The following is a 20,882-nucleotide window of genomic DNA, read 5'->3' as shown; positions in this document are numbered from 1 at the left end:
CTGATAAATGTTTTTTTTTTGCATTTTGAAATATTGGTAAATGATCAAATCATATTTCGGCCTAACGACCCTTTTGGCCTAACGGCATTCGGACTAACGACATTCGACCTAACAGCATTCGGCCTGACGGCATTCGGCCTAACGACATTCAGCCTAACGACATTCAGCCTAACGACCTGTACCCGATTAAAGTAATATAACATAAATAAACTTATTGCTTAAACTCTAAGCTACATATTTACAAGTTATTTTTTAATTGCATAAGAAATTACAAAGAGTGCCAGAGGGTGACAGACATGAAGAATGTTTCCAGAAGCCGTATGCTTGTGGCCGGTACCCGACAGAACAGAGAGCGGTACAGGGCAGCGAGAGCCGAAGAAAAGCGAATCCACCGCAGAAAGAAAAGGCAGCACGAAGAAAGTGTGGTAGCTGACGCACAAGAAAGCATGAACCGAAATGATATGCGGAGATTTTATGCAACGGTCAATGGTGCGCGGCACAATACCGTACCAGTGCCCGCCATGTGCAATGACCGAGAAGGGAATTTGCTGACCGATAAAAAGGCGGTGGCTGCCAGGTGGAAGGAGCACTTCCAGCAATTGTTGAACGGTGAGAATGGAAATGTAGCGAGGAACAGGATGAACATAGATGATGACGATCAAGCTGTGGACCCACCGACCATAGGAGAGGTTAAAAAGGCTATCAGCGAGCTGAAGAACTGTAAGGCTGCTGGGAAGGACGAGATCCCGGTCGAGCTTCTCAAGCACGGAAGCGAGCAGCTTTACCAGTCGATCCACCGAGTACTTCTGAAGGTATGGGAGGACGAAGAATTGCCCACCGGCTGGTTGGATGGCCTCATCCGCCCTATCTACAAGAAAGGGCACAGACTGGAGTGTGCCAATTACAGAGGAATTACCCTGCTGAATTCGGCGTACAAAATTCTGTCGCGCATCCTGTTTAACAGACTGAGACCGCTCGAGGAGTCCTTCGTCGGCGAATACCAAGCTGGTTTTCGTGAGGGCCGTTCGACAACGGACCAGATGTTTAGCTTGCGAATGATCCTAGACAAATTCCGGGAGTATAACTTGCAGACTCACCATCTGTTTATTGATTTCAAGGCGGCGTACGACTCAGTGAAAAGAAATGAGCTTTGGCAGATAATGTCTGAAAATGGTTTTCCGGCGAAACTAATTAGGCTGATACGTGCTACGCTGGATGGTTCGAAATCAAGTGTTCGGATCGCAGACGAGGTGTCAACCTCGTTCGTGACGTTAGACGGATTGAAGCAGGGAGACGCACTTTCGAATTTACTGTTCAACATTGCACTTGAGGGTGCTATTAGGAGATCTGGCGTGCAAAGAAATGGCACTATTATCACAAGGTCGCACATGCTCCTTGGCTTTGCGGACGATATAGACCTGATTGGAATCGATCGCAGGTCAGTGGAAGAGGCCTTCGTGCCTCTGAAGAGAGAGACAGCGAGGATAGGCCTGACCATCAATTCTACCAAGACGAAGTACATGGTTGCAGGTAGAGATAGAGTCAGGCATGGTGGTGTAAGTGCTGAGGTAGTGTTTGATGGGGATGTGTTTGAAGTTGTTGAAGAATTTGTTTACCTTGGAACACTTGTGACATGTGACAACGACGTTTCCCGCGAAGTGAAAAGACGTGTTGCGGCTGCGAATAGGGCCTTTTACGGACTACGTAACCAGCTTAGGTCCCGCAGCTTGCAAACCGAAACTAAATTCGCCCTGTATAAAACATTGATTCTTCCGGTGGCTCTCTACGGGCACGAAGCGTTGAAAGAGTCAGACCGGAAAGCTCTCGGTGTTTTCGAGCGTAAAGTGCTGCGGACAATACTCGGTGGGAAACTCGAAAATGGTGTGTGGCGCAGACGCATGAATCACGAGTTGTATCAAGTGTACAAAGATGCGAATATTATCAATCGTGTAAAATATGGCAGACTTCAGTGGGCTGGTCACTTAGTGCGAATGTCGGAAGAAAGAATTGCGAAAATAATATTCAGCAGGGAACCAGGTAGAGGCCGGCGGCTTCGGGGAAGACCACGAATACGCTGGCTGTACGCAGTGGAAGAGGACCTGGCGACCCTAAACGTTCGGGGCAACTGGAGAAGTTTCGCCCAAGACCGACGAAGATGGAGCTCTACAATACGCCCGGCAATGGCGTGATGCTACGCTGTAGCCATCAAGGTATCAAGGTAGGTAAGAAATTACAAATATATTTGACCAATTTCCAACATATTTGTGGCAAAATGCTTGGAGCCACTCATCGATATTCCATGCAGAATTTTAGTACAAACAAGTTCCTCAAGAAATATATGTATACAAAATTTTTACATTTTCCTTTTTTGTATTTTTTTTTCCAAATCTTTTTGAAACTAGTCAAATAATATTGTGGGATTTGTTCATACTTTCAACGTGAATTCCTCCTGGAGGACAATCATTCCTTCAATGTCTATTTTATATCGACAAATGGAGTCTGAAATATGTTCCCGGATTCAACTAAATCATGACTTAACTTTTCAAAAGTTAAAAGATTTCCCTCACATCTCCTCCAGAGAATCATTGATTCTGTCAAATCTTATACTGAGATATTTCGCTCGAAGTTTTACTAGAAATTCGTTCAAATAGTTTTCTTCACATTTTTATTACATTTTTTCCGTGAGGTTCATCTTAAGTCCTTCGGAATTTCAGAAATGCATCACAAATTGGGTCAGAAACTCTTCTAGTTTTTTTCCTCGAAACTCTGCTTAAAATCTCCGAAAAAAAAATGTTGCCTTCAAATCTCCAGAAAAAAAAAATGTGAAGCAAAATCTTCTGAACCAATTAACATAACTCTCATTATCGACAGAAAACTTTTCAGTACTTTCATTCTTTTATTTTTTTTTTCAAGAATAGTGGAAAGAAAATGTTTATCTTTAGACCCCTAAAAAATCTTTCGCTTCCCAAATTAGCGTGGCGGTACAGAAAACTGTGGAGAAACATCTAGCAAAGTAACAGAGCATTTATTAAATTGCATACATTTATAAAGAATTGTGAAAGGATATTCCTTAAAACTTAACTGTTAACCTAAAAAATGTTTTCCATAGTATCATGAAACATCGGAGTTCATGCACAAGGTTTTCTATGATGTTAGGTACAAATACATTCAGTAAAATTCAGTAAACAGTCCATTACGAAAAACTAAGAAAAAAAAAAGAATTTTTGTAGTAAATTTTACAAAAACCACTTAAGTTTTTTCTATAGGGTATATCGTAAGGAATTTCGACAAAAAGTTTCAGAAATTCTATGTTAACTTTTGTTTTTTCCGACAAGATTTTTTAGTTGAAATTATCTAACACATTTCTTAAGAAGTTGTTTCTTGTTTAATTTTTTGTTATATGTTACTCTAGAAGTAATTTGTAAAGAAATACCTAAAGCTGTTCGATGCGATGGGTTTGTTTATTTATAAAACACTATTTTATGTCTTTTCCGGTCAAACGTAGTGAAAGCGGGATAGTTATTTCACCGGAAATGCCATAAAATGGGATTTTAGAAATTCTTAACAAATCAATTGAGGAGAACGAGAAAACGAGAACTTGAAAGAATACCTGATGCATTTTCTAGAGAAGTTTTTTGAGAAATTCTAGAATGAATTGCAAAATCTTCAATTAAATTTTCCTAAAAAAAATCCCCAGAAGAATCGCTTGCACCTTTTAAAGAAAAAAAAATCTGGAATACACTTAGATGAATCTCTTGTGAATTTTTCGGAAGAATCCTCCGACGACAATAATAAACTTCTCAGATGAAATCCAAAGAACAAAATGGTTGGGAAATTTTTGAGTATGTTTGTGGAAGAGTTTGAACGCATTCCGCTAGAAACTTTGAAGGAATATTCGAAAAGAAAAAAAAGGTTGGACAGGCATCTTTGAAGAAATTTTAAAATTTAATTTTCTTGAGATTTTTGAAGGACTGTGAGGAGGACCATTGATGTTGAAAAGAATCTAAATTAATAGGTACTAACAGATTTTTCTGTGCAAAAATGGCAGATTGTTCTGCGGACAACTTCTCTGAGAAACTAAGAACATTTTCCCAATTTAATCCTGTTTAACTGCTTATTAAAATTTTTAGGAGGAGTCCTGTAAGAACCATTTAATGATTTTTGCAGGATGTCCTGGATTATTTTTGCTCCGAACTTATCAAGCAAGTTCCCAGAGATTATATAAGATTATTATCTTAAGATTATCTTTGTTAAAGGAATCGGAAGAGAAACTTTAGGAAAACTTGGAAAAACTGTTGGTAAACCCTCTGAACAATTTGTAGAAAGAATCATTGCTTGGTGATCTTGAAGACAACATTGGTGACTGAATTGGTGGACAATTTCTTGTATTCTTGGGGGAATCCTTAGTTATTCCAGAAAATTCTATACAAATGATTAAGGAGCAATTGGTAATATTTCAAACTAACAATTGGAATTTATACGTAATAATAACATAGAGGGCCTTCGTGGAGAAATTTGTAAAATAGTTTCTAAAGCATTCTCTGGCGGAATTCTTAAAGAGTGTTCTAAGCAATTTGATAGAGATTCTTCGAACAGTTTTCTGGTATGATCCGAAAGCCTAATAAACTGCAGGAAAAATTAGTAATTTGAAACGAACAACTAATTCCGGAAAAGATTTTCCGTGAGAATCCCGGGAGAAACTCAGTGAAAATTTGTGAAGGAGTTTTTGGATGAAGCACTGAAAAAGTATGGAAATAATTCATGAAGAAACCTACATAGCAATTCCCAGACAAATCTTTTAAAAGCACAAGGTTGAATATCTGAAAAATTCTTGGAAGAATCGCAAGGGATATTCCTCGTGAGTTCTTTGGAAGAATTCTTTAAGGTTTTTTTTTCACTGGATTAAACAAAGAATGAATAAATTTCGCAGATAATTGTCATTTACAAATATCATGCAAAACACGGAATTTGTGAAAATCGTGATTATTGCGACCAAAATTACTTCTGTAACACAAGAGTTCCTCTCCAGAAAAAAAATCCTAGTTACGCCAAGGCACATTGGTCCACGGAATGAAATTAAGTGGAATTAATTAATAACTTGAAAAATATAGGAGATTGGGTTTTGGTGTCTTCTGAACATTTGTTTGTCTGGTCAAGGCGCGTTATATGCAAAAGTGTCTTAAGCGTTAAATTTCATAGCTTTCGAAATTCACTCTCAATCTTTTTTACTTGAAAAGATAGCGCAACAAAATATTCTACATTATTGAAGATTATAGAAAATACGAAAACTTTGTAGAATATCATTTTTTTCTATATCTGATAGTTTTAGAGATATAGGTCACATTAGAACTTTATGGTCAAAAATCGGTTTTTCCTCAATACTGAGTTCTGTTTGATCTTTCGACCTTGACACTTGCTTTTGCCGGGGCAAGCGACGAGGGCAGGATCAAACATGTCGCGCGTCGGTCTCGTAAGTGAAAAAGTGGCGTGATCGGTGAGTTCGGTTGAAGAAAGTGAAAAAGTGCCGCGATCGGTTAGTTCTGTTTGATCTTTCGACCTTGACACTTGCTTTTCCCGGGGCAGGCGACGAGGGCAGGATCAGACATGTCGCGCGTTGGTCTAGTAAGTGAGAAAGTGGCGTGAACGGTGAGTTCGGTTGGAGTAACTGAAAAAGTGCCGCGATCGGTTAGTTCTGTTTGATCCTTCGACCTTGACGCTTGCTCCTGGGCAGTGCGTCAAGAAAGCCCGAACAGTTTTTTTTTATTCTTTTTGGGTCGCGCGCTTATTATTTTTTTTTCCTGAGTGCTTTTTTATAGCCGAGCAAACGAGTGAAGCCGAAAGTGGATTGTGGCTGCTCAGTCAAGGATAACGGATCAATTGGTGAGCTCGTTTCATGCTACTATTTCTAATCTATAAAATATGTATGACTGCACATTCAATCGTTACAATGGTGGGATGTAAATATGATTTTTCAACAAACTATGGATGGTTCGTCACTGTAAGTGTCGACACAAACTCTGATTCATGATTCATTTATGTTTAACATTTTTTTTCAGAACACCTCTTATATACCTTTATTTTTGTAATTAAAAAAACTTTGAATGGTTCGACACTACAAGTGTAGACTTGCGAAAGGTTCACTTTATTCAACAAACTTTGGATGGTTCACCACTGTGAGTGTCGGCATAAGAATAAGAGTGTTCTATGATGTCCCAACCAATCGAGTTTTTTGTTTCTTTTCAAATGAGTAAAATATAATAACACATGCTTTCGTCCTGACAGCTGTAGGAATGTTACATTTAGGTATTTGTTCAACAAACTTTGAATGGTTCGTCACCTCAAGTGTCGGCATAATTTTCCTCTACATAGAAATTGTTCATATCAAATGAAAATATTATATTTACGTATAAGCATGTATATATCTCACAAATCATTGTTTATCATGGTCTAATCACTTATCAAAGTGAATCCTATGACCCAACGATCCTCCCCATTAACAAACATCCCTCCCAGTAACCTTTGTGGAGATGCAGAGGCAAACACGGTCTCCAAAAAGCAAAGGTTACACACTAACATTCCTTCCCCCAATCCCACCTGACTGCAAGGACGTGGCCGGCGCCGTTATTGACCCTGTATAAATAGAGGCACTGAATTATGCACACTGAAGAAGATTATGGCCAATCCCAGCCGAACTTTTAGTTGATTCTTTGTGCATTTTCACTGACTTCGGTCAATCACGGAATAGCAACCATTGATATGTGTAGTCAGTCTAAGCTGAGCTAAGCTAAAAATCGGTTTTTCCTCAATACTAACGAAAATATCAAATTTTTAGGCCTACTATGTTCTGAAGAATTTTAGATATGAGCGAAATACACATTTTCTCTGAAGGCGTCATACCTCTGAAATTATCATATGAAAAGATATAAGCGTTTTTGTAGTATTTTCATCCATTTTTCCAAGCCTAACATTTCAAAATAGCGCAAGTGAAATCAAAAACTTTTCCCACTACTTGAATAAGCATATCTTAAATTGTGTTTTAAGAATTTTTGGTGATAGTATTTTTTATTTTCTCTGATGCATCCGATTAGAATTTTTCCTCAATTTTACTTAGAAAATATTTTTTCCGACACTCGATTTCTTATGGGGATTTTGTTGATGTATTTCACTAATAGAAATATTAGTAGTAGAACGCTAGTGGCGCTGTAGTCACAAAATAACTTTCACATTTTAAATCTTTTTGAATGTTTTAACATCAAGATATATTCTAAATCTAACTACTACAACACACAAAAAAATCAAAATTTGAAGACATTAAAGTAATCACGTATGGCGGAATTGGAAACCACTATGTCTATAATTGGTACACCTACCCTACTTACTATTCTTGTTATTCGGTATTTGAATCAAGTTGTTCGAAATATGAGACCGAATGATGATAGCGTTCGGCATTTGACGTAAAATGTTTCTTTCAACAAATTAACTTTTATATGATTGTTAATATTGATTTTCCTCATTTTTATCAGCATAGTCAACAGTTACCAGTTGAATCTATCGGAGAATTTGAATTTTAGAAAGAAAGACAGAAAGACAATGTACACCGTCTTCAGCACATAGGCTGCACAGACTAACAAATCTCTGCTGATTAATGGTTATTACGAACGTTCAAACTCACTGCAAGCCTTAAGAATAATATTTCGAATACTCAAGGCTTGCAGTGAGTTTGAACATTCGTTATTGCCATTAATCAGCAGATATTTGTGAGAATTCAATTTCTCAATTGAGTCAAAACGGTACATCCCTGCGACACACTTTGCGCAAAAATATTTGTGGCACGCAATGATTAGTAAATATTAATAAACCAAAATGTTTATTTTTCAGTAAAAAATGTTGGGTCATCTTTTGGTGATCCATAATCACAAACATTTTAATACATTTTACATTTTTTTTATACATTTCAAAAGTTATGATTATACAAGAATCTTGTGGCATATGAAATTGGTTCACGTTTCCTGTGTGAGAGAGAATCTGTTATACTCTCTCTAAGGAGCCTTTTTTAGGATCCTCATTTTAGCAGTCAAGCGAATGTCATTTTCTGTTATAAGGACGATCTTAATCGCTTAGTCGGGTCCAAAATAATCATTGACAAAAATTATCCTTGGAGGCAGGAATACATACAGTCGAAGCTTGTTATAACGACATCGCAAGGGACCGTCATAATATAGAAAAGTCGTTATAGAGAATAGTTATAATATTGAAATATTTTTCAAGGGACCAAAAAATGTCGTGATAGAGAGCTTTTGTCGCTATAAAAGTTGTCGTTATAACGAGCTTCAACTGTATGAAATTTTATTAAAAGATCATATCAGAAATGCGTAATGAATCTGTCGTACTACGTAAAACAGAATCAAATCAGAAGATCAAATTAAAAATATACCACGGAAGGTTACATGCAGTGGCGTTAAAATAAGCAAAGATGCACGGTTTAACAAAATAGATAGGTATTTGATGATAGCATTTTGAGGAATTCGTCAATGGTTTACACAAAAACTGAAAATAATTTTGGAAGAAACAGTAACATACGTCTTCTAATAATTATCCTAAAAATTTTCCAATGCTCATACCAAGAATACGCAAAATATCCTGTCAAAAATTATGAAGCAATATTAAGTGAGATCTGTCAATAAAGTGCAAAGAAGTGATAAAACATCTTATCAAGGACCTTTTTATCATTCTGCCATAAAAAGGCAGATATGGCAGCGTGACAGAATTAGAAGGTTCATTGAGTAAATGTACCGAACAACAAAACCTCCGTTTAAAGAGTCTTAATGAAAATATCTTCTTGCTAAAACTAGTTGATCGAAGTCCAGATTGTTACTGTTTACATTGTTGCAAAGAATGTGTGTACTCGACTACTTTCGCCAGATATTGAAATGTTACTTCAAAAACCAGCTATTGCTGTGTGACAGAGGGTTTATGTCCCAACTATGTCCCAACTGGGTCAAAACCTACTCCTCAATTTTATGTTGTATGAAGATACCCAACGGTAAATAAAAAAAAATTAAAAGATCTTCGTCCGGCGGGGATTCGAACCCACCCTCAGCTTGGCCTTGTCGTATAGTTTCACGTTTACCGCTACGGCTGTTTGAAACCACAAATCAAGAAATAAAATAATACATCGTGACTCAGCCAACAACGCGGGATTTGGGCTTAACTAGACTCCAAAATGCCGACGGCATTTCAACGCACTGAAAAGCTTTGCAATGAGCTTCTTCCACTAGCTGTATGAACACTGCTTGGTTTGTTTGAGAAGGAAATTTGATTTCAAACATGATACAATTTCATTTTAATCAAACAAATTACTCCACATTTTTCTCTAATCACTGTGAGAACAATTTACAAATCCCTAAAAAAGAGCTTCTTCGGCATTAGCTTATTTTTTATCAGAGATATATGCGCCCGCTGTCTTTACAACAGAATAGCAGCAGCTAACAAACCCTGATAGCTAATTTGGGACCACTTTCAGTCGGCTCTCAGCTCAGTACATAGCCTACTTTGTTGTACATAGATAGTAGTAGCGCTCCACTAGTACTCCACATGGTTTGCTATGATAGCAAAACGGAAGCGCAAAGCAGCAGCAGCATCAGCGGGAGCACAAACCAGTCGACCAAGCCAGCCAGCAGTAGTAAAGTAGCAGTGTATTGAGCCCTGTGCTTCGGTATTAGCTATCAATATATTACGAGGAATAAAAGCGAAATGAAGAGGCACGCGGTGAAGTGGAGTGTCGTGCTCTGGTAGCCGTATTTACCACCCTGCTCAAATCACCACCCGACAAGCGTTCAGCGATTACTTAGATCTCTGAACAAACTCAATTTGATCTTGCTGGTGGATGTAACTTGGCGCCGGAGATTGTATTAGTGAGATAAATTTTCTCCCCCGATTGCCATGGAAGCTGGGGATGGTTTCTATGGTAGCAGCATGCCATGGAGCACCGTCAGCTACGAAGGGGAAACTCTGCTCGTTACGTTTCCCGGAGCGTCTCTACACCTCAGCAGGCGACGACTCGACAGCAGTGGTTCGTCGACTACGGGAGACTTCAGTGGGTGGCTTAGGAGGGTGAAGGGTGGCGCATGCGCACTAATTGGTAATTTTAGTGTTGCCTTTCATCAGACGAGGTTTTTTTTCTGAGTCCGACGGTGCTCTTGTTAGCACATTTTTTTCGGTGGCGAACTAGAGTAAATTTATGAATACCAAAATGGCTTCAATTTATTGCACAAAATATGGAGTGTGTTACATTTTAATTGTATCTGTACTTTATTAGCAGAAAAAGCTGTGAAAACTTGGAGAGCTGTCCACGGATGGATGTCCTTGCTTTGTACTCTATGCAGAATTTTTTTGTCCTTTTTTCATGACAACGAGCGCTTGCTATATTTCCGGATGATGTTTCATTTAAAGGCTGTAAAAAAGACTAACGAGATGTGATTTTTTGTCTCTTTTAATTAAATAACTCAATAAGTGCCAACCAGGGTGGAGAAAAGTCTTCAACAAAAGGAATTTAATTCAATTCAGCGTCCGCTCGTTTACAGTGAGATTTTCGTCTAACCAGCAGCACAAGTGAATCCTGTGGTAGACGTGAGGCACAGCATACTGCGATTACGGTAAACCCCAAGCTCAGTTCGCGGAAAGTGCGAGCGAAGGCGAAAAAACTAAGAAACGGACAGCACAAAAGGATTGGTGATTGTTAATTAAGACAAAAGGGATATCGCGCGCAGCCATATTGGAAATATTTTGCCAACACAAACACCTTGGCTTTATTCTCAGGTGTGAAGTTGGCTCGTTTTCGTCTTGTGCTTCCTGAAATAGCGAGGAGCAGAGATTAAATTACATCCACGTCAGCACCCGACGGCACCAGCAGCGCAGGAAGAGTTGGGATGATTTATGCTCAAAGGTTGGAATTCCATTCCCGTCGACGACGGTATTGTGCCTGAGGAAACAACAAACTCTGCCAACAGCAGCGGTTGGTAGTGGCTCATCCAGTGGTACACATTTTGGGAACAAAGCGCATTAGAATATTTCGAATTTTTCAGTGACACTGAAGAAATGAGCATGACGAGTCTTTATTTCTTTGTGTTGGGTTGGCAGAAGGGTTCGTCACAGTACTGCAGACTCGCGAGAAGCCTTTTGTCTAATAGAATAGAACAACATTTTTCCGTGATCCTTTGTCAAGTTCATTATGCAAATCAACCCCTACGCAGCACTTATCCTTGACCCAGAAATTGTATCGGGTAGTTATTGCAAGCTTTGACACGGAGAAGCGAGATGGTGATTAAAGTTTATTGACTCACCTGTATCCTATCTTCTGGAAGATCTGTTTTCAGCGAAAGCATTTCTCTGGCGTACACGTCGGGGTAGTGGGCTTCCTTGAAGGCTTTTTCTAACTCGTCTAGCTGGTAACTGGTGAATATTGTACGGCTGGAATAGATAATACTTTTATTAGTTTAAATACATTTACGTTTACATTATCAAATTTATTTGGAGTTTGGCATTTCAAATTCAACATATTACAATTCTGTTGGCATCGTAATGGCCCCGTTTGGGAACATTACAATATCATGTACGCCATTAATTCTATGAGTTTAACTGCTAGGACCGCACTAGAATATGACCTACAAAGAAAGTCAAAGTAACAAAATACACGGAAACCCGATTTTTGTATTTCTTTTATTAAATATAACGCAAAATATTCCAATATAATTCTATTTTCATTCACCACACCAAATAAATTTACGTAACACAATCTAACGACTCTGAAACTTTATGAAATATTCGTAAAAATTGCGATTTACAAATCGAAAATGAACATTTTCGAATTTGTTTGCGTTTGTCTACCATTTACGCTACTCGTACTGGATAGAAATGTTTTAATAACGAAATTGATTGATTTCTCAACGAAACCATTTGTTATTTTCTGCAACAAAATGTGTTCGTAGACAAATTTTGAAGAAAATTCTATTTTTTACAACATAGCATAGAAAATGGATTACAAGTGGATGCCGTATATACTGATTTGACTGCCGTCTTTGACAGTATGAATCAAAGCATTCTTCTGGAAAAATGAAGAAAATAGGTGCATCTGATGGTCTACTTATTGGGTCGGAATTCACGAGTCAAAATTGGTGGCTGCTATTCGGGAATATATGAATGCAGATCTAGAGTTCCCCAAAGCAGCAGTTTGGGACCGCTGCTGTTCTCTATCTTCTTCAATGACGTCACTTATATTTTACCGAAAGGATGCAGATTTTTATACGCAGATGACCTTAAAATCTACTTCATTATTCAGAATGAAGATCACAGTGTATAGTGTAAGAAAGCAAACCGTGCTTAACCAGTTCTCTGGATGGTGTTCACGGAATCAGAAGACTCTGAGTACCGACAAGTGTTCAGTTATATCGTTCCACAGGAAAGTAACGCCTATCTGTTACGACTATCGAATCAACGGATGGTTACTGGAAAGATCTGTTGTGATAGACTTAGGCTTTATGTTGCACGACAACCTTTCGTTTAACCAGCACATCATTGATAAGGCCAATCGCCAGCTTGGATTTTTCTCTAAGAGTTCAAGCGACTTCATCGATCCTTACTGCCGGAAAGCCTTGTTCACTGGTACGACCGTTGCTTGGAACTGCAAATGTTGCATGGACACCTTACCACACCATATGGGTTGAGAGAATCAAAAGAATCCAGAAGACGGGATGCGCTTAAAAATCTGCCATGGAGAGAACTCGATAATCTGCCACCTTACCGAGATCGTTGTCAGTTACTGAACATGGACACATATGAACAACAAAGATATATCAACCAAGCAGTTTTCATCGCAAAACTTTTAAAATGGGAGATTGATTGACCTAATCTCCTTTCTTTCCTGCATCGTTACATCGAGAATTCTACGCAATCATACGTTTCTTCGTCCCGGTCAATATAGGACTAATTATGGTTCTAACGCTCCACTTTATGCCATGTTAAATCACTTTAATAGAGTACAGCAGTTTTTTTTAATTTTAATATGTCGACGACTTGTTTTAAGCGCAGTGTAGAACTAGCCCTTGTGTGTTAAAATACACTCTAATAAAGATTTAAAAAAAAAAAAAAAAAAAATTGTTTTAAGCGGAATATTGTCACCCAGCGACTACCGTAATAATAAGTTTAGGTCTTGTATAAAAATAGAAAAAAAAATCTCTAGGGCTTGTTCCATTGAATTATGTTTCCTAATAAATAAACAAATAAATCTTTCAATACTCTGGAAACTTATCATAATTTGTACTTGTTTGTATACAGGCTCAAACGCTATGAGGCATTACGGAGCCGATTTCATTTTGTAATTACTAGTTTTAATATCACAAGTTTTGGATCCCAAATTGCCGCAGCGATAAACGCGCAGCTATCAAGGATTACTTGGTGAAGAAAACTTTCAGTCAAGGATTACTCGGTGAAGACAATTTTCTCGAATTACCAGGACATAGAGTTTATTCGTACTTGTCAAATGACATACGAATGCAAAACATGTCAATTTTCAATGAATGAGTTCTGAGGTTGGTAACTGTAAAAGTACTCATAAGAACTATAATCTGAGAAGTAGGCTCTGTCGCAGTTAGGATGTAGCACCAGAAAGAGGCAGAATAAAGAGATCATAGGTTCTGGCTTTTGAAACATAAATTTTATATCCACTTTCTGAGTGCATGTTGTAGTGAAACGTTACAAAGAATAATCATTTATGTAACACAACTTATTCTTTTTTATTTTGAAACGAAAGGTTTGTGTGCGACTCTTTAGTTTGGTTGGAAGTGAACACGGTCCTCTGTAAGTTGTGTATTAGACGATCAAAAATACCCCTGCCCGATGTCGTTATGAGGAAATCTCTCTCTTACTCTCCTACACGGTTCGAACGAAAACGTGTGAATTTCTGATATATTTAATGCACATAATTAGAGCGTGGATTATCATGGATATTTACATGATATGACATGTAAACTTCAATTATATGTCATGTAATTCAGCCGGATCTTGTTTAGTTACAGGACATATAACACATTTTTACATGATTTCAGACTTAAATTTACGTGACGTCATGTTAACATGGTATAAATGAAGTTGACATGACGTGTAATCTTCATTATTTTTAACATTGTATGGTAATTTAAAAAATAAAGATACCAGTATTGGTCAAATTCCACAGATAGCCACACCGTTGTTTTTTTACTTTTCTAGGAGACTGAAAAAAAGAATAATTTTTAGATAAGATAAAGCGATACAAATTCATGAAACGAAACTAACATTACTTGCAAAGATTAATTTCACATACCTGACCTAATAATTCAAAGTATCATATGAATTTATTCACAGTTTGAAGAAGAATTTTCAATTTTACTCGGAATGTTCATAATCAAGTGTGAAATGTAAGGGATTCTTAGTATATTTGAGAAACGTTGGTAGTCTATTCTGTTTCACATTTTTGTCGCATACGAAAATCGAACCGTTTGGTTATGAGGTACGCATCTGTCTAGCATGTATCTCAACATATATACATACGACATTGCTAGCTCATAGGTATCTCGTAGGGCTTGTGGTGGTATCTTAACCAAAAGAGAAGTAGAACTAAAAAAAGAAATTCATAATTATAAGAAAACCGAGTTTAGTTCTATATCATCCACTTGAATTTGTACCATCTGACAGATACGCGTATATTGACTTTCTGAATCGAATCCAGTCCACGACACTGAAGATGGCCTTACAGTTACAAATTACAGCTACAGTTACAATTAAATTTACTAATTAGTATTCCATTAATTAGCTCGATGATGTAATATCAAAGAAATTAATGATTTCTTTGCATTCAGTGTGTCCTGTTCCGCAGACTTAAAACCTGTTATATAGCCTAGTTGGTTGACAGACTATTCTAACACACACGGGTTTTAATGGCACATATACTGGAGATTGCCTTGAAAATTTACATTTTGAATTACGTATCCGTACTTACAAAAGCTTGGGCTTTTTGTGAAAACTTTGTATAAGTTAATTGCCGTTTTCCATACCAATAGCTAAAGTAAGTGCCATCTTAGCATGTAGACAATCATACGTAGCTGGACTAAAATAAATCATGTGAAATGGATCATGGAGGTTTCAAAGAAGTTATTTACCCTATGTAACGGCCCATGTACCTTCAGGCCCGTAAGAATTCTTTGAAACAAACATACGCTTTTTAATACAACATGAACTGAGTAAGTGCATCAGACTGTATGATCTTCAAATTATCCAGGTTTTTACGCTGATAATTATTTTCATAATGCCTAGGAAGCATCGAATATTTTCGTTATGTTGTTAGCTGGTTTTTGAAGAAAATTCATTTTTCTTATCAAATAGGGTCGATGTGCCAATAGTTGCATAGCTAACAACAAAAAATCAGAGAAAATCGAAAAATAACGCTAGCGTCATTATTTTTACATCATCTGAAAGCTTTTTATCTTGGTTTTGTGGAAAAAATATGAAAACTACGAAAATTCAAATGTTTGTATTTATTATCGCGTGTGCCACTATAGGAATACATGTGCCTATAGTAGCACTATTTCTAATTCTAGTTCCTATAGTAGCACTAGCATCACGGCGTTGGATTTTTACAAAACTTTTATATTTTTCCTACACAGTGTGGATCAAAAGCTTTCGATTGATGTAAAAAAAGTTCTTATTTCATCAATTATTTTGTATAATGAAAAATAGTTTCTCTCAGTAGTGCTACTATAGGAACAATAGGTTAACAATAGGCGCAAGGGAGCTCAAATTTTAAGCAAAACTAATTATTTCGATCATTTTTTGAAAAAAATCAAGCTGTGTATAAATGGTACTTAGATTAATAGGTCCTGACCTTCATGTCAAAAAATATTTTGAAAAGATTTATAGAAAAACGGCTTTAAAAAGCTACTAGTGCCACTATAGGGGACTGTCCACTAAGGGAACACCGACCCTACTAATCGTTCTTTTCTTTTAGATTTGGTGAAAGCAGCTGAGAGCTTGTCCACATAGAAATTAGTTTCGACTGGGTCTGTACAATGAGTGCTGTTAATATGAATGTTGCGAATGAATTACCGATTGACCACAGACTGTGGATTGACCTAAAAAAATGGTACCAAAATGTTTGTGAATTAAATGTTTACCTAACGCATTTTACTGTTCCATACCATTGAAAGAACTTGTGTACAGATATCATAAAATGTTAAATAAGACGGCACAAGTTACAGCCGTGACTATTCCTTACGGGCTTTTACGAACTCTTGCCTTCGAAATATCAAGTTGGTGCGTTCACTAAGATATATCATGAATCGGACAAAATACTCCTTCTTACCTTAAGACCCAATCGGAAAAACTAAGTTAAAGTTACACCATATTCTACATAACCCACATAAACCTAGATGTAGAACAATTTTCGAACATCTCAGGCCATTTCTCTTGTATACTTTAGTCATCTGTAGGCGAATTCCGGCGCGTAGTTTCTCCGAAGAAAAGAAAATTTTCTTGCTGGTGAGTAATGGAAGAAAATTTCTTTTCTTCGAAGAAATTGTTCGCCGGAATTCACCTACTGGTCAGAATGAAGTAACTCTAGCCTAGATTTCCAAAATGGCTCACCATGAGGAGAACATCAGCGTGAATGGATGAAGAAAGACTAATCATTACGTTTGTCTAGAAAAACCACATTTTATTAATATTTGACTATAGGTTAGATATATTTTTGTTCCAAATAGTTCACGTGATTTATAAACGATCCTTACGGAAAATATAGCTCTACTGGGGCTGTCTGGACTTTGTTCCGAAGGTTGAGCCAATATTAGTGTGCACAATAACAAACATAAACTTTTTCTTATTTTTTGCAGTTGCAACTCTCTCCACCTGAAGATTTATAAATCCACCGATGATTTATAATTATCAAAAACTCAGCTTTTGAAATAGTAAGTTGAAAAAGATTTTTTGTTAATTCGGTACTTAAACAGCGAACACGGATAGTCAGAGGTCTCAACTGTGTCCAAAATGTTGATTCCTTTTATAATCTTGATTTGAAAGTAATTTTACATTGAGTATATGATGAAGTATTAACAACCCAACCGTTCAATCAAAGACAAATTAAAGACCTCCATGTCCCTTGCAGTTGCCTAATATTTTATGGCTCATAAGGTAATTTAGAATGCCGTGAAAAGTGTACTGCGATCTGTCAAACTTGGGTACCTTTTGCACTACCGAAGGACCAAATGCAGTACTGGAAGTGGTACCCAATCTGAGCCCGAGTGGGACGGACCTGGTTCAATACTTAGTTTTTTTCGTATATTAAGCTCCTCTTCGCAGTTACAATAACAGTAGTTTGCTTAAAAAGTTGCATAATGATGAATTTTACAGCATGAGTCGTACTTTTCTCCAACGAGGCTTGCTGAGTTTGATAATTACGCCAAGTAAAAATCGAGTTCTGGAACAAGTTGTGCACGTGGAAGAGATATAAGGCCTGTACTAAAAAAAATGCTTTCAGTATTATGTTTCAGCATAATTACTTTATTCAATGTCCTTTCCTTCGCGAAAGCCCGCACCTTTCCCTTAAGACCCCTCCTTACATTTTGTGCAATGGAGGAGCCAACCTTTTTGGTCACTTTCATCCATGCTTTCTCCCATTCCAGCTTATATTTAAACAACTTGGATGATTTTCGAACTTTGGCCTTCATTATAGCCCAAAATCTTTCCACCGGACGAATTTCTGGTGAATTTCGAGGTTTTTGGTACAAAAACAACGTTATTATCTCTGTACCAAATCAACGTCGATCGCGCGTAATGGCATGATGCCAGATCCGGCCAAATACTGTCTCGCCTCAATGAGACTGCAGGAAGGGCACTTGGTGCGGTAAATTTCGCTGTTGATGGTACTCGTTGTAATGCACGGTTTACTTAGTTTACCGCATTGGCATATGGCTTGCCAGAGCAAGTATTTTTTGATGAATTTGTCAATTTGTTTCTTCCTTATGTCTTCCGGAACATCAAACCGTGATTTGGCAACGTATAACTCCAGCCCCGATATATGCTTGGCGTCGGCCTTGAAGTAGGTTTCGTCATCCATAACCACACATTTCGGTTTTGTTAACCACTCTCGATACAGCTTTTTTGCGCGGGATTTGGCCGCCGTGTTTTGTTGATCACGCCGGTTTGGTGCCTTCCAGGCCTTGAATACACGAAGCTTATGTCGGCTCATGATTTGCTAAACGAACCAGGCGGAACACTTGGCCTTCAGAGCTGCGTCGCGAATCGAAAGGTTCGGATTACGTTTAAAATAATCCAACATCTTCCGGGCCTTAACAGGGTCAGCTGTCTTCGATTTTCTTCCACTTCCAGCTCGCCGCTCGGTCGTCTGGGACTCCTCAAAAGATTTTACCACCCGAGAAGCAGTTGTATGGGTGATTCCTAGTTGTCTTCCGATCAGTAAATCAAGTTGTCATCAACACAGACAAAAAACAAACAATAAAACGAGCGCGCTCACTCCTGTTTATCTCAACTTTTGCGGATTGGGATACAATCAAAAGAAAAATTGTCATGACAATCGCAGCAAGCAACATTGTTGCAATCTTTTCAATTCTTGAATAATCGGTTATTTCAGACACAAAATCGAATTTCGAGAGGGATTCGCGGTAAGGGCCTATCTGAAAAATCAATAACAATGAGAAAATAATTAATAAATTTCATGTGCAATTTTTAATCCCAATTGGTGAAAATATACTCCAACTTTAACTATTTCACTTTAATACACATTTCATAATCCTAGTTTCAAAATCCTCATCAATACCACACACATCTTCTTCAATTTTCCTAGCTATTTCGTAATAAAAAATACTATAAGGTTTTGCCTTAAACGCACTCAAGAATGCCAGTATCGCCCAATGTTATGAGCCTGTGTTTTCATTCTGGTTTCAATTAAGCCCGCCATGTACGCCTTGTTTATTTTTTGTTTGCAGTGTCGCCGTTTACTCTCACCGTGTTTTGATTTCGATTTCAGATGCGCCCATCACTTTGATAAACAAAAACACAGGCGTAATCAATACAGTGTGTGGTTTTGCATGAGGTGAAGTTTCGTCTTCTACAAATTTGCGTTTTTTGAATAGTTAAATTATCGAAAGGGGAAAAGTTCAAGTGCAGTGAATAGACAATCAAGCTACAATTTCACCGCTATAGTTTCTTAAATTGTGTACATTTTGTCAGTTTCTCCTAATTCACGAATCTTTCTAGATTTGTTTTATGGATGCTGTTCTATAATATAGTAATGTTTATCTACACGGAAAAAGTTCTCAAAAATTGCAATGCAAAGCCTAGAAAATCGCTACGCATGCAGTGAGCGATCATTGTCATATTCTGTTCAAGTGTTGATCAACTGTTGTTGCGGAACAGAATTGTTGCACCAAGAATAAGAGAGAACAAAGTCTTCATTGCTGCGTGTTGGTTGACAATTGATTCACTGCTTCCGATCCACCTCATGCTCGCAGTTGGATTTTCCATGATGGCGTAAAAAATTCTCCGGCGACTTTCTTCTTGTTTCAATGCCATCTCAATAATCACTAGCTGGGAGGGAGAAACCGATACAAATTTTCTGTACGTCAAGGTGAGCCGAGATTTCTGCTGTCACGAACTGGATCTTCAAGAGTGGACAAATATGAAAAAGCGCGTATTTTAACAAAACATATTTTTGCATTTCATCCAAGTTGACAACAATCGGTTGAAAATAAATTCCTGCACGTCCAAAAGCAATGTCACGATAGCACCTTTTATTTTAATAGGGCTTAAGTATTGAAACACGCATCTTTTTACTCTTTTTAAATAAAAATTAAAATAAAATGCACAGAAAATCATGGCCCATTTTCCATGTTTGTCCAGGAAGATCGAATGTGCACAACAAAAGAAAACTAGCGATTTTCCCCAAGCCCTCCTTGATTGTCGTTGGGAAGCTGCAATTATCTTGCAGTTTAGAAAAGTTTTGTTTCATTTTTCGTGTGTAGTATCTGTGCCTCCCTCCCAGATCACTAACTATCATGACTTTCACGACACTGTATAATTTATTGCAGGAAAGTACGTCATGCAGATGCGGAAAAAAATGGTGTGATGGAAAACAACCTACTACGATTAGAAATTGCAAAAAATAAGTATCATACAGTTGAGTATGATTTACACAAATTGGACTTATATGGTAAGGTAAGAAGTTGTGTTTTGATTTCAGGGTATAACTTCCATAATATTCGATAGATTATCAAAATCCCAACTGATGTTTGTAGAAATACCTAAAATGAAATTACTTGTCGAATGGACATGAAAAAATGAGTACTATGAGGAAAGTATTGCAGTTTACGCAAAATGTGTGAAAATGTGATTCATATGATAATTATAAATATGTATGTATTATGTGGCCACAAACACACATAAAACAGGGGGAATTTTTTTTTATTATCTCGTAAAGCGTTTTTATTATTTCGCGTTCCTTGAAGAAATCATAGACTTCTATAGCTGCCGTTCTACGCATATTTGTCCTGCGGTCCATAAGGTTAACATAGAACATGGGACAAGCAGGCGGAGAAGGGCAGATAGTGTCTTATACAACATGTTTTTGCAATTTCTGAAAACTGTTGTGTGGTGAATCGTTACGCAACCCATTTCAGTAGAAGACCATTTGAGGGTATCGGAAATAATATCGTAATGCATTCACCATCATTTTTCTATTTCTGAAAAATGATTTTGTAATGATGCATTACGCAACTCAAAACAGTTGCGTAATGAGAAAGCGTTGCGTAATGAATCATTACAGCACTGGTTTCAGTTGCGTA

General features: G+C 37.5%; 1 protein-coding gene across 5 annotated transcripts in view; it reads right to left on the bottom strand.

Annotated features, from left to right (window-relative positions):
• LOC5564774 (visual system homeobox 2) overlaps positions 1–20,882 on the bottom strand; it is a 248,507-nt gene that overhangs the window by 119,344 nt on the left and 108,281 nt on the right. For all 5 annotated transcript variants that reach the window (XM_021848920.1, XM_021848919.1, XM_021848921.1 and 2 more), the window contains exon 4: positions 11,343–11,469. In XM_021848920.1, coding sequence (XP_021704612.1) covers positions 11,343–11,469 — 127 coding nt within the window. The remainder of the gene's footprint in view (positions 1–11,342; positions 11,470–20,882) is intronic.

The sequence above is a fragment of the Aedes aegypti genome, chromosome 3 (genome assembly GCF_002204515.2).
Source record: "Aedes aegypti strain LVP_AGWG chromosome 3, AaegL5.0 Primary Assembly, whole genome shotgun sequence".
Lineage (NCBI taxonomy): Eukaryota > Metazoa > Arthropoda > Insecta > Diptera > Culicidae > Aedes > Aedes aegypti.
The sequence above is the reverse complement of the archived record's forward strand: the minus strand, read 5'-3'. Positions and strand labels throughout refer to the sequence as shown.